The sequence below is a fragment of the Hemibagrus wyckioides genome, linkage group LG08 (genome assembly GCF_019097595.1).
Source record: "Hemibagrus wyckioides isolate EC202008001 linkage group LG08, SWU_Hwy_1.0, whole genome shotgun sequence".
Taxonomy (NCBI): Eukaryota; Metazoa; Chordata; class Actinopteri; order Siluriformes; family Bagridae; genus Hemibagrus; species Hemibagrus wyckioides.
Window position 1 is genome coordinate 24847318 of NC_080717.1, and position 12208 is coordinate 24859525.

Genomic DNA, 12208 nt, shown 5'->3' on the forward strand with positions numbered 1-12208 from the left:
TTATAGTTTATGTGGTGTCGTCCAGTGCTGGCCTTGTGCTGGCCCATGTTTTGACCACCTCTGGCAAACCTGATATAGGCCACCAAAGGGCCATCATTCTTTGTGGTATGTGGGCAGAGTGTAAGTTCATTGTGTGGTCCAGACCTCTTTTACTATCTGGGATCTCGTTTCTGAGAGTTTGAACAAGAGAAGAAATCAGTTTGTTCTTGGTAAGATAATGGTGTCTGAGGTTTTGTTTTTAAGCCGTATGCAGCACATCATGCTTGCACTTCAAAGAGCAGGATATATTTACAATTACATTGCACTTCTGTTCTGTGATCATGAAATAAATCACAATCTACACCTCATTCATTCCTTCATTTATTTATTCATTTTTTTTGTGGACGAATGAATGTCTTCTGAATGGAAATGATTGGTCTGTGTGTGTGTGTGTGTGTGAGAGAGAGAGAAAAGACTATAATAATGCTTCTGGTTAGCTGTTGTACGTGCATTCATGGAGTGACTCTTGGCATAAATATCAGCAGATTGTAGTGTGTGTAAATGTGAAACTCATGCAATACATGACAATTCAGTCCTTCTGCATCACGTCTCCTACGAGCTTCAGAACATGCTTGTGTCACGCTTCATAAAGTGCTGTGGAGGTTGATGCTATAAGAACCCGTGTAGGACAGCTGGTCAGTTTAAAATACAAGTCTTTTTTTTTTTACATTGTATCATCATTTGGTGGCCATATATTGTATGATCATGTTATTTTTAAAATGTCAGCTTCTAAAAATCTTTTGTGTCCGAAACATGCTAGCTTGTCGTTATGCTAGCTGCTGATATCAGATATTAATTTTCAATACTTTGATTTGAATGCATGTTAAGTTTAATGAACAAAATTGAGAATGCAGTCATTCAAATGAGGACGGTTTAATGAGAGAAAGCAAGAATCAGACTGAAAGCTAACAACAAGCTAACATACTCTGCCAGCTAGCATACTCATTTATAGTTATGTTTTGTTCAACTAGTTCTGGCTTAGGTTGCAAAATCTAGTTAGCTATATTGGCTTTAGCACAGACTAGCTACTGTACCAATTGAAACTTCTTCCAGTACTATCTTCCTACCTCATTTCTTTAACCAGGCATAAAGATTTTAATGTTTTCGTGAATAGCCGCTTCAGAAGGCACTGAAAAAAGCTTCTAAAACTCTTTTGTAGCTAATATGGCTAGTTAAATTTATCAGAGTGAGAATGCTAGGTGCAGAACAGGCAGCTAGCTTGAGTTAGCCTACAGATCTTCCAAATCTGCTTTTACAGAGATCTGTGAGTGTATAATCGGTTCAGATTAAAACTAAACAAAGTGAAGATTTGAAGAAGTGAAAAAACTTTTACTTTCCCACAAAAATTCATGAAACACTGGAAATTAAAGAGGAAAGACAAGAATAAAGACGTTTTATTGAGCAGAAATCCTCATATATGTCAAAGAGAATAAAAAAAAGCTGCTCTTAAAACGCAATGACACATTTATAACTGTACACACACACACACACACACATTATATGATGTAGGTAATACTTCGCATAAATGTGCATACACATCTCTCTCTCTCACACACACAGACACGCATTATAATCATCTTCTGCTATGCCTGATCCTCGTAGAACACCTTGGCCATGGCGAGTGCCACTTTGTTGACTTTCTTGTCCTTGGCTTCAGAGCCCATGTTGGAGCGGGCCAGTCGTTGCCAGTACGCCTCGGTCCGGCTCTGATACTCACTCACACTCTCGCCGGGCTTCACCGGGGGATGGTCATCCTCTGCAACACACACATGGACATACGAGTGCTAAGGATCAGATGTTTTCATTCCTGTGGCTCAGTAAGTCATTTTCAGAGCTCTATGTGATCATAGAGAAGAAAAAAACAGAAAACAGTGACAGACAGGTAAAACTCTGTCATGCTGATAAATAACGCCACGTAAAGCGAGCTACTTTTGCCAGAAATATGCACAAACGAACAGGCGCAAAGCTTTAGTGTGACATGTAAGTTGTTACACATTCCTGATGCTCTTTATCGCCACCTGCTGGACACAGACTGTGGCGGTCTGCAGTAATCATGTCTGCTTTTTCGGTCATTGTGGAAATGACAAATACTCACATAAGTTAAATTTACAGTGTGTCAACCGAAATCTGGGTATAAATATTGGCCCTCTCCTTTCACTGTTTGTTTTTTGTTATTTACAATTTAGTTAATTAGTTAAAGCATGAACAAGTTAACCTTACTTCTGTGGTTTTCAGTGGTGGCGTAGTTTATCGTTCGTTAATGTTGAGGCTAAATGTTCGTCACTATTCTAACGAGAATTAAGCCAAGAAAGCAGGACATCTGGCACTCTTCTGTTTTTCCTCCTCATATCAGACAAAACCTTATCCCGTTTTTTCCCCCACAATACTTACCACCTTCATCATCGCTCTCCTCTTCCTCCTCCGAGGACTCATCCTCCTCGTCCTCATCCTCGCCTGCTTTTCCCTCCTCTTCCTCGCCGTCATCTTCCGATTCCGATTCTTCTAGCCACTCTTGAGTTTCTGTAATGACAGCAGGAAATCGTCTGTAGATAGTGTTGCTTGTGTCCTACTCAACAAAGAACGATCTGAACAAAGGATGATCGCAATAAACACATTTCATGTACAACGTTAACAATTTCCAGGCAGAGCTAAAGTACAGAGCTGTTTTAAGATCGAATTTTCATGCCAGCATAGTGTTAATTAGTCCAGTGAAGTGGAGAAGGGGCGGGACTTCATGTACCAATATATTTCAGCGAGTGATCAATTATAAACCAGTATACTATTAATATGTTTTTTGGGGAAAAAAAGGATCAAAAACGTGTTGACGTACTGGGGTCCATCTCCACCAGCACGTCCCACTGCTCCATCTTGTGCAGGTCGAGGCAGTACAGGTCATTCAGGGTGAACTGACGGTCTCCCACCTCGAACATGCCTCCGTATAAATACAGCTTCCCGTGTTTTACTGCCGCCATGGCACTCGACCTCGGGCACGGCTCTACCATAGGAGCGGCAGCGCCTCCTTCATCCTCATCCTCCTCTTCCTCATCCTCCTCTTCCTCGCTCTCCTGCACCGTGGGGATGGCCTGCTTTATGGTCATCACCGTTCCATCCTCGGTGACAATTTCCTTCACGACTTCTATCGGTTGTTCTGCTGCTTCACCGCTCTCCTGTTTTAGTTCGTTCTCCTGTCCTTCGTCTTCTCCTGCTTTCTTCCCACGACGACGCTTTTTCTTCTCCGACTTGTTCCCCTGCACAACGAGCATTAAGTAATTAATAAAGGATATGATAAGAAGAAAATAAATAAAATGGTGAGGTTTTGGACCTTGAGTTGTCCCGGGAACCAGCGGTTCTTGTTGATGTCGTACAGATAAAGGTCGTTAAAGAAATCTCCCTCCAGCGTCTCCTCGTCTTCCTCATCACACACTCCTCCGAAGAGGATGGCTCGTCCCGCCAGCCCCACAGCCAGAGAGAAACCAGAGCGAGGATGAGGCTTCACACCTGACGGGTTCACGCGACTCCATGACCACTTCTCTACACACAAACACGGGATTATTGCTGACACCTGCACTTACACACACACACTGCATAAATAAAAATATAACTGAGTTATTATTCATTATATCTGTATAAAATTTAATATCAATATTAATTCATTACTATTCACCTCTATAACTGCTCTATAAGTGTTTATAAACATTGTGTCAGTATTTAGTTTATATCAATAATTACTCTTCACTAAACTCTGTGTCTGTACTTATTACATATTAATTATTAATTCTATTGATTATTATTAATTCTTAAGGTATAAGTGGTAGAAACATTTTAACTTCAATGTTTATATCTGTTAGAACCTGTAACGTTGTATTAATGTAATTTATATTAGTGACATATACAATGTTCCATCACTGTTATATATGACTGTTATATAACTTATTATTATAATTGTTATAACTGTAAGTGATATTTTTATTTATAACTGTTAAACCCTGCTGATGTCAGTCTCGTCAGTACTTTTAGTAAAGTTTAGTACTTGAATTAAAAAGTTACATTTCTGAGATTTTTATAAGCATCTGGATTACAAGAAGCCATGACTTTAATCTGCTTTAATCCTGATTATGAGCAAAAGTTACTTTACCTTTCTTTAATCTGGATTATGAGCAAAGGTTTTTTTAATCTTTCTTCAATCTGGATTATGATCAGATGTGACTTAACCCCACTTTAATCTGGATTATGATCAGATGTGACTTAACCCTTCTTTAACCTGGATTATGATTTTACTCTTTTATCTGGATTATGATCAGATGTGACTTAACCCCACTTTAATCTGGATTATGATCAGATGTGACTTAACCCTTCTTTAACCTGGATTATGATTTTACTCTTTTATCTGGATTATGATCAGATGTGACGTTACTCTTCTTTAATCTGGATTACGACCAGATGTGACTTAACCCCACTTTAATCTGGATTATGATCAGATGTGACTTAAGCCTTCTTTAATCTGGATTACAACCAGATGTGACTTAACCCCACTTTAATCTGGATTATGATCAGATGTGATTTTACTCTTCTTTAATCTGGATTACGACCAGATGTGACCTAACCCTACTTTAATCTGGATTATGATCAGATGTGATTTTACTCTTCTTTAATCTGGATTATGATCAGATGTGATTTTACTCTTCTTTAATCTGGATTATGATCAGATGTGACTTAACCCTTCTTTAACCTGGATTATGATTTTACTCTTTTATCTGGATTATGATCAGATGTGACGTTACTCTTCTTTAATCTGGATTATGATCAGATGTGACTTTACTCTTCTTTAATCTGGATTATGATCAGATGTGACGTTACCCTTCTTTAATCTGGATTATGATCAGATATGACTGTACTCTTCTTTAATCTGGATTATGATCAGATGTGATGTTACTCTTCTTTAATCTGGATTATGATGAGATGTGACTTAACCCTTCTTTAATCTGGATTATGATCAGATATGACTTTACTCTTCTTTAACCTGGATTATGATCAGATTTGACTGTACTCTTCTTTAATCTGGATTATGATCAGATGTGACTTAACCCTTCTTTAACCTGGATTATGATTTTACTCTTTAATCTGGATTATGATCAGATGTGACTTTACCCTTCTTTAATCTGGATTATGATCAGATGTGACTTTACCCTTCTTTAATCTGGATTATGATCAGATGTGACTTTACCCTTCTTTAATTTGGATTATGATCAGATGTGACTTTACCCTTCTTTAATCTGGATTATGATCAGATGTGAGTTTACTCTTCTTTAATCTGTATTATAAGTGTATGTGACTTTACTCTTCTTTAATCTGGATTATGAGTGGATGTTACCTTGCTCCTCTTTTCCCTCTTTCTTCATTAGAAACATGTCTGAGTGGATGGTCCCTTTATCCACATCCTTCTTGGCTCTCTGGTGAGAGAATGAAATCTTTAGCTTCAGCACTTGCCTCACTTCCTGTTTCATTCATTTCCTCACTAGCAATGTTTGCTATTGATTTTCTGTTCAGCGTGTAGTTTACCATCACTGCATCATGATTACTATCATTACAGTCTGAGCGGGATTAATGTGATAAACTCGTCTACTCCAAAAACACAAGGCTGAGACGTGGAAAAAAATCAACCTCAAACTTCAGATTCTGTCATTTTAAGACGTACGGATTTGGAGTAGCCTCCGTAGATGATGACACCGGAGGAGTCAGGGGTGGTGGTCATCTGGCAGGCGGAGCGTGGTGAGGGGGCGGAGCCAGACAGGGCCAATCGGGACCAGGCGAAGGTGTCCAGGTTAAATGAGTGAACATCGTTATAGTAGATATAATCTCTAAATCACACAGAAACATTTACAATGATACAGCTGATTTTCACCCAGTTTAATGGATTTCCTCTTCTTTCTTTAATGGATATCTTCTTCTTTACTAATTTCTACGTGAAATGAATAATAAAGGTGTGAATTTATTCCGTTTTGTACCTGACGCTCTCGTGAAATCCTCCAAACACAAGCAGCTGCCTTTTACACAGCACCATGCGATGCCCGCTTCTACCAGAGGGGGCGCCAGGAGCCCTGAAAACACACAGAGTTTAGCAGACAAACAAATGCATTAAAGCCCTTCATTAAAGATTTACTGCTGTTGTGACTTTAAACAACTAATGTAATTGATTTGACTTTATTTTGCAAAAGCAAAAAAAAGGAAATATATGTTTTCCTGTTTAAACAGCAGTACCAATAAAACCTGCAGTTTCTTCCCTCCAGAAAATAAACACAGCATTCTTATTTATTTATCCAATAATTGATTATTAAATAACTGGCAACAGATGTGCAGTTTAGAGCGTTTTAAATCGCATGGCTTCATTTCAGAGCTAAATGTAACGTATTTAATCAAATTGTCTGTAAAAAATTTAGAACATTTGTAATTAGATGAAAAATATTATGAATTATAAATAAATGTCAGCAACTAGAATGTTCTAGATTTTCTGTATTATGAAATACAGTTTAACACTGAAGAGTAAACAACAGTAACATGCTCCCAGATATAAATGACTGAGTGAGTTAGTGTGAGAGAGAGAGAGAGAGAGAGAGAGAGAGAGAGAGAGAGAGAGAGAGAGACAGCGGGAGTGAGAGTGAGAGTCAGTCAGTCAGTCAGTCTGTGAGAGAGTGAGTCAGTCAGTGAGAGAGTCTATGAGTCAATGAGAGAGTGAGTCAGTCAGTGAGAGAGTGAGTCAGTCAGTGAGAGAGTGAGTCAGTGTGTTAGTCAGTCAGTGTGTTAGTCAGTCAGTGAGAGAGTGAGTCAGTGTGTGAGTCAGTCAGTGAGAGAGTGAGTCAGTGTGTGAGTCAGTCAGTGAGAGAGTGAATCAGTATGTTAGTCAGTCAGTGAGAGAGTGAGTCAGTCAGTGAGAGAGTGAGTCAGTGTGTGAGTCAGTCAGTGAGAGAGTGAGTCAGTCAGTGAGAGAGTGAGTCAGTGAGAGAGTCTATCAGTCAGTGAGAGAGTGAGTCAGTCAGTGAGTCAGTGAGAGAGTGAGTGAATCAGTCAGTGTGTTTAGTGTGATATCGTCCTCTCACATCAGTGTGTAGTGTGTCCATGTTAACGTTAAGTGTGTGTGTGTGTGTGTGTGTTTTTCTTGTTCTTACTTGATCTGTTCCCAGGTGTGTGTGTTGAGGTGAAGAACCCATAGGTCTTTGTAGTGATAGAACTGTTCTCCGTTAGGGGATGCAAACTCACCTCCAAACACCCACAACTGACCCCCTGCCTGGGGCACCACCACCGCCTACACACACACACACACAAAGAGAAAACACACACTTTTCTGTCCTGAAATATCTTGAAATACCTGGAGACTCCTTACACATGTGATTAAACTGTAAACATCTCCATCCAGATGTTAGGTACCTGATGAGCGCAGCGGCGTGGAGGGGGGTTCGGGATGTCGGATTTCACCCATGAATTCTTCTTTATGTTGTAGAAGTACAGGTCGTTGTACAGGTAGGTCTGAAATGTTTTTTTATATAAAAAAGGAGGATCAGAAGAGAGAGCTCTGATTAAATATCACAAAATGAAAATTTCTTGTAGATGTTCTGTAGCTATTTCTGCTATCCTGTTGCCCATGACTGAGATCTTTTTCTTGCAATTTCACCTTTTTTCCATTGAAGTATTCTCCGCCAAACAGGATCAGCTCGTCTTTTTCTGGATGTGCGCTCAGAGACGCGTTCAGCCTGAACACAGCACACAGGACACATCACACCTCACATCCTACAGCAGGACAGATCTCACGTGTTTCTACACACAAAGGAGCTTTATTAATGTGCACCTGGGAGATGGAGGAGGACACGTCGTCTCGACAACCTGCGTTTTCTTCGCATCCAGCGACTGAAACTCGGCGATGAGAGCCTCGAGATCCTCCTGCACAAAAACACACAGGAAACTCAATTCCTTTGCTGCGTTATATGGTCTCTCTGGAGATTCTGCAGTCTTACAAGATCAACAGCAGGTGTTAAAGAAATGAACACCACTACTGTGAAGAAGAAGAAGAAGAAGAAGAAGAAGAAGAAGAAGAAGAAGAAGAGCACATTACACTGTAATAACAAGAAAGAAATAAAAGTAATCAGAAACAAAATGTAATGAACTGAGTTACATGAACAGTAAGGGTTAATATGACACAGATGTATGTGTGTTTAAGTAGAGCCGAACTTATTGTTGGAGATTAAGCAGAAACCTGCTTATTGTGAATATTTTTTTGAATGAATTTATATGTATTTATTATCGTATATGTGTTTATTACTGTAGTTATTTCAAGTTTTCACAAAAAAGAATAAAAGTCCTGGTGTTTTTATTTATTTATTTATTTTCGCAGTGCAGCTGTATTTTTATTACATACAGCAGACTGCATAATTCACTTTCCAGCTATTTTCTGTATTTTTATTTCTTATTTTTTGTTTGTCTAAAATCATTTTTGATTCTTGATTTCTCCAAGCACTGCTACAGAACTGACAGTTAGCCAACCGGCTAACACGCATGCAGCTAAATAAAGCGGTAGCATTTTGCGAGAACACACCCACCTCTTCTTTTTTCGATCTCTTTGACACCTTTTTCTCCATTTTGGCCGCTGTCTTTTCGGCCCCCTTTACTTTCTTGTCTTTTTTGCCCTTCTTACCCATTTTTTAGTTTATTTTTTTTAAACAGAAAATAATTCACAGCCTCCACATGGACTTTTAACAGGACTACTTCCGGAAACAGCGTTTTCTTCTTCGGTGGTGGTTGTTCTCGTTTTGAGTTCATCGCGAACTTGACTCGCATATTCTGCTGTGACAGATCGATCGAAACCATCAAACACAGTTCAACGTTCAATCCACGTATATTGTTTAATTTATAATGATGGAATGTGTAAAGCGGGGAAAAAAACACAACACAAAACATTATTTCAGTGATTATTTTTTATTATTTTATTTATTATAAATAAATAAACCGGCAGTGCCACCAAGCGGACTGGAGGCGCTGCTGCAGCTATGCTAAATGTCACTATTATATCAATTAATTTGTAAAAAAAAATAAATAGTTGCATTAAACTCTCATACAGTCTATATGATTCATATATATATCATCCCTTAATTTATAAAACAACACGGTTTAATAAGTGCTGGATGGTTTCCTAAACCATAATAATTTAATTTTAACCCTCATTCATTAGTTGAATTATTTAGGCAAATTATTTAGATTTCAGATTAAAATTATTTTAAAATATTTATTCAGATAGACAGTATTATTGCCAGATTCTGTGTTTACACAGATCATTCCCCTTCTCACTATCATCATGAGGATCCTCTCTGATTTAAAAACTTGATCCTAAAAATACACATTTGTCAAATTCACCGATGGAAACTGAGCCAGATGTTGAAAATATCTTTAATATTTATTTATTTTTTCCCACTATTGTTTCAGTAGCAGATAAAACAGCACAGAGTGAGTAACAGCAGGAGAAGATTGAGCTTTCCGTGTACGATCCTGAATGTTCTAGTTAAATGTGTAATTAGCATGCGGTGTCTACATGCCTCCTGGACACGAGGAATAACGGATCAGAAGTCAGAGGTCATATGATTATCTTCCTCATGTGCTGATTGTGAAACACACAGGCTTCCGCTGTCATTTTATACTACATATTATCACCGAGATCATAATAATTGTCACCCCAAATAGCATTATTAGCATATATGAATCGATTCAGTGTTGTCTTTTCGAAGCATGGTGGTGGTAGCATTAGGTTGAGCGTTCCTCTTGGCTTGCTTCTCTGACTAAACGTATTCATTCCACAGGTTTTCAAAGATAATGATGTGGCTGCAGCAGAATTCATTCGATTTATGACCAAAAATAAAATAAAAAATCTTTGCAACCCTAAAATGTGGAGAGGGTCAGGGTACCAGGAATCCTTATACAATTGCCACTGTCTAGATAGCTCACACTGGTTTAAAGCATAATCTTGATCTAATATGGTTTTATAGTATCTCTGTATTTTAAAGCGGATATGTGTCTTTAGAATGTTGCTGATTCTGATGTCACCTAATTCTAGTTGATTGGTAAAAACGAGACCGTCTCTACGTGAGTAATCTATCAGACACACAACAGAAGGCTTGTGTAAATATCTGTACAGTTCAGATGTCTCAGCCGCTCACATTGGGGTTAAAGGTGAGATTCATACTGAATGTCATGCTGTGAGGCTGTTTGGCCGCGGACCGATTCCCCCCCGTGTTCACGCTCGCACGTGGCCGCCGCTCTCGGCTCGTACTCCTGTGTGAAATGTAGAGCCGGAAATTAGAACGATCGGAATCTGAGAGGAATTTCCTGTTCAAGCGGACGAGAAGGAGACGAGGGCAGGGTTTATCAGTGGCCTCTGAGGTTGTGTGGAACCCTGAAGTCTGCTCGAGATCGCGAGGTTCTCCGATTGTCCACATGGTGGCAGCATCAGTAGGAATTCAGGCTGATGGAAGTCTTGCTGCTGAATAGGAGAAGAGAAATGTGGTGGAGAAATCATAGAAAGCTGCATAGAGTTCTGTTGGTTTCTAAAGTCTTTGTAATGGTCTGTGATGGTTTATGATGGTTTGTAATGGTTTGTGATGGTTTGTGATGTTTTTGTAATGGTTTGTGATGTTTTGTAATGGTTTGTAATGGTTTGTGATAGTTTGTAATGGTTTGTGATGTTTGGTAATGGTTTGTAATGGTTTGTGATAGTTTGTAATGGTTTGTGATGTTTGGTAATGGTTTGTAATGGTTTGTGATGGTTTGTAATGGTTTGTAATGTTCTTGTAATGGTTTGTAATGTTCTTGTAATGGTTTGTGATGTTGTGTAATGGTTTGTGATGTTTTGTAATGGTTTGTAATGGTTTGTGATAGTTTGTAATGGTTTGTAATGGTTTGTGATGGTTTGTAATGGTTTGTGATAGTTTGTAATGGTTTGTAATGGTTTGTGATGGTTTGTAATGGTTTATAATGTCCCTGTAATGGTTTGTAATGTTCTTGTAATGGTTTGTGATGTTTTTGGAATGGTTTGTGATGTTGTGTAATGGTTTGTGATGTTTTGTAATGGTTTGTAATGGTTTGTGATAGTTTGTAATGGTTTGTGATGGTTTGTAATGGTTTGTGATGGTTTTGGAATGGATTGTAATGTTCTTGTAATGGGTTGTAATGGTTTGTGATAGTTTGTGATGGTTTGTAATGGTTTGTAATGGTTTGTGATGGTTTGTAATGGTTTGTAATGGTTTGTAATGGTCTGTAATGGTCTGTGATGGTTTGTAATGGTTTGTGATGGTTTGTAATGGTTTGTGATGGTTTGTAATGGTTTGTAATGGTTTGTAATGGTTTGTGATGGTTTGTAATGGTTTGTGATGGTTTGTAATGGTTTGTGATAGTTGGTAATGTTCTTGTAATGGTTTGTGATGGTCTGTAATGGTTTGTGATGGTTTGTAATGGTTTGTGATAGTTTGTAATGTTCTTGTAATGGTTTGTGATGGTCTATAATGGTTTGTAATGGTTTATGATGGTTTTGGATGGTATTTTGGGTTGATATCACAACATATTCCTCCGAATGATCCGAGATCAGTGTTTTATAGCTTACTAATGTAGGAAAAGAGGTGCTGATGATGAGCTTTGCACTTTTATACATCACTTTACTAACAACTTTTAGTCCTTAAACACATTACATGTGCTGACAATCCATTTATAAGAACATCCACAGTCAATTCCTGGTCTCATCTAAATTCTAGCAGCTCTAAGCACTCACTCTCTCACAGTCTCTCTTTATTCTCTCTTTCCAAGTTTATAAGGGGATAATGTGCACCCTGTCATGTTACCGAGAAACCACAAAAGAAGTGTAAACTCCTGTGAACTGAAGATGACAGAAAACACACAGTTTAACCTCTGACTGCTACACTGGAGCGCTGACACTGGAGACTCCTTCCATATAAAAGTTTAACACTGACCTCAGTCTGTTATTATTCTCTGTAAGTAATCAGGAAAACAAAACCCTGGGTTCTGCACACAGGACTGTCCCTTTAAAGGAGCGCTGTAACCTTTAATCTGATGTCTACCCCTCTGACCTGTACAGTGTCCTGTATATGTGATGTGTGGAACAAAAAGTTCACAACCTTTT

The 12208-nt window shown here is 38.5% G+C and overlaps 1 protein-coding gene across 1 annotated transcript; it reads right to left on the reverse strand.

The window, feature by feature from the left end:
• Window positions 1–1415: 1415 nt before the first annotated feature.
• klhdc4 (kelch domain containing 4) lies at window positions 1416–8811 on the reverse strand. The gene is made up of 12 exons (XM_058398047.1): window positions 8628–8811; window positions 7880–7971; window positions 7706–7784; window positions 7462–7560; window positions 7203–7339; window positions 6045–6137; window positions 5735–5897; window positions 5411–5489; window positions 3362–3570; window positions 2870–3287; window positions 2431–2559; window positions 1416–1795 (listed from the first exon to the last, which is right to left on the reverse strand). The coding sequence occupies exons 1-12, from the start codon at window positions 8724–8726 to the stop codon at window positions 1623–1625; spliced, it is 1770 nt and encodes a 589-aa protein (XP_058254030.1). The 5' UTR covers window positions 8727–8811; the 3' UTR covers window positions 1416–1622.
• Window positions 8812–12208: the final 3397 nt, after the last annotated feature.

Bases quoted from the DNA above. Each gene is read 5' to 3' on its own strand.
- klhdc4 (XM_058398047.1), bottom strand. From the start codon at position 8,726: ATGGGTAAGAAGGGCAAAAAAGACAAGAAAGTAAAGGGGGCCGAAAAG. The intron at 7,340-7,461 runs GTACCTAACATC...GTGTGTGTGTAG, and splicing joins CACGCCGCTGCGCTCATCAG to GCGGTGGTGGTGCCCCAGGC. The intron at 2,560-2,869 runs GTACGTCAACAC...CTGTCATTACAG, and splicing joins GCTGGTGGAGATGGACCCCA to AAACTCAAGAGTGGCTAGAA.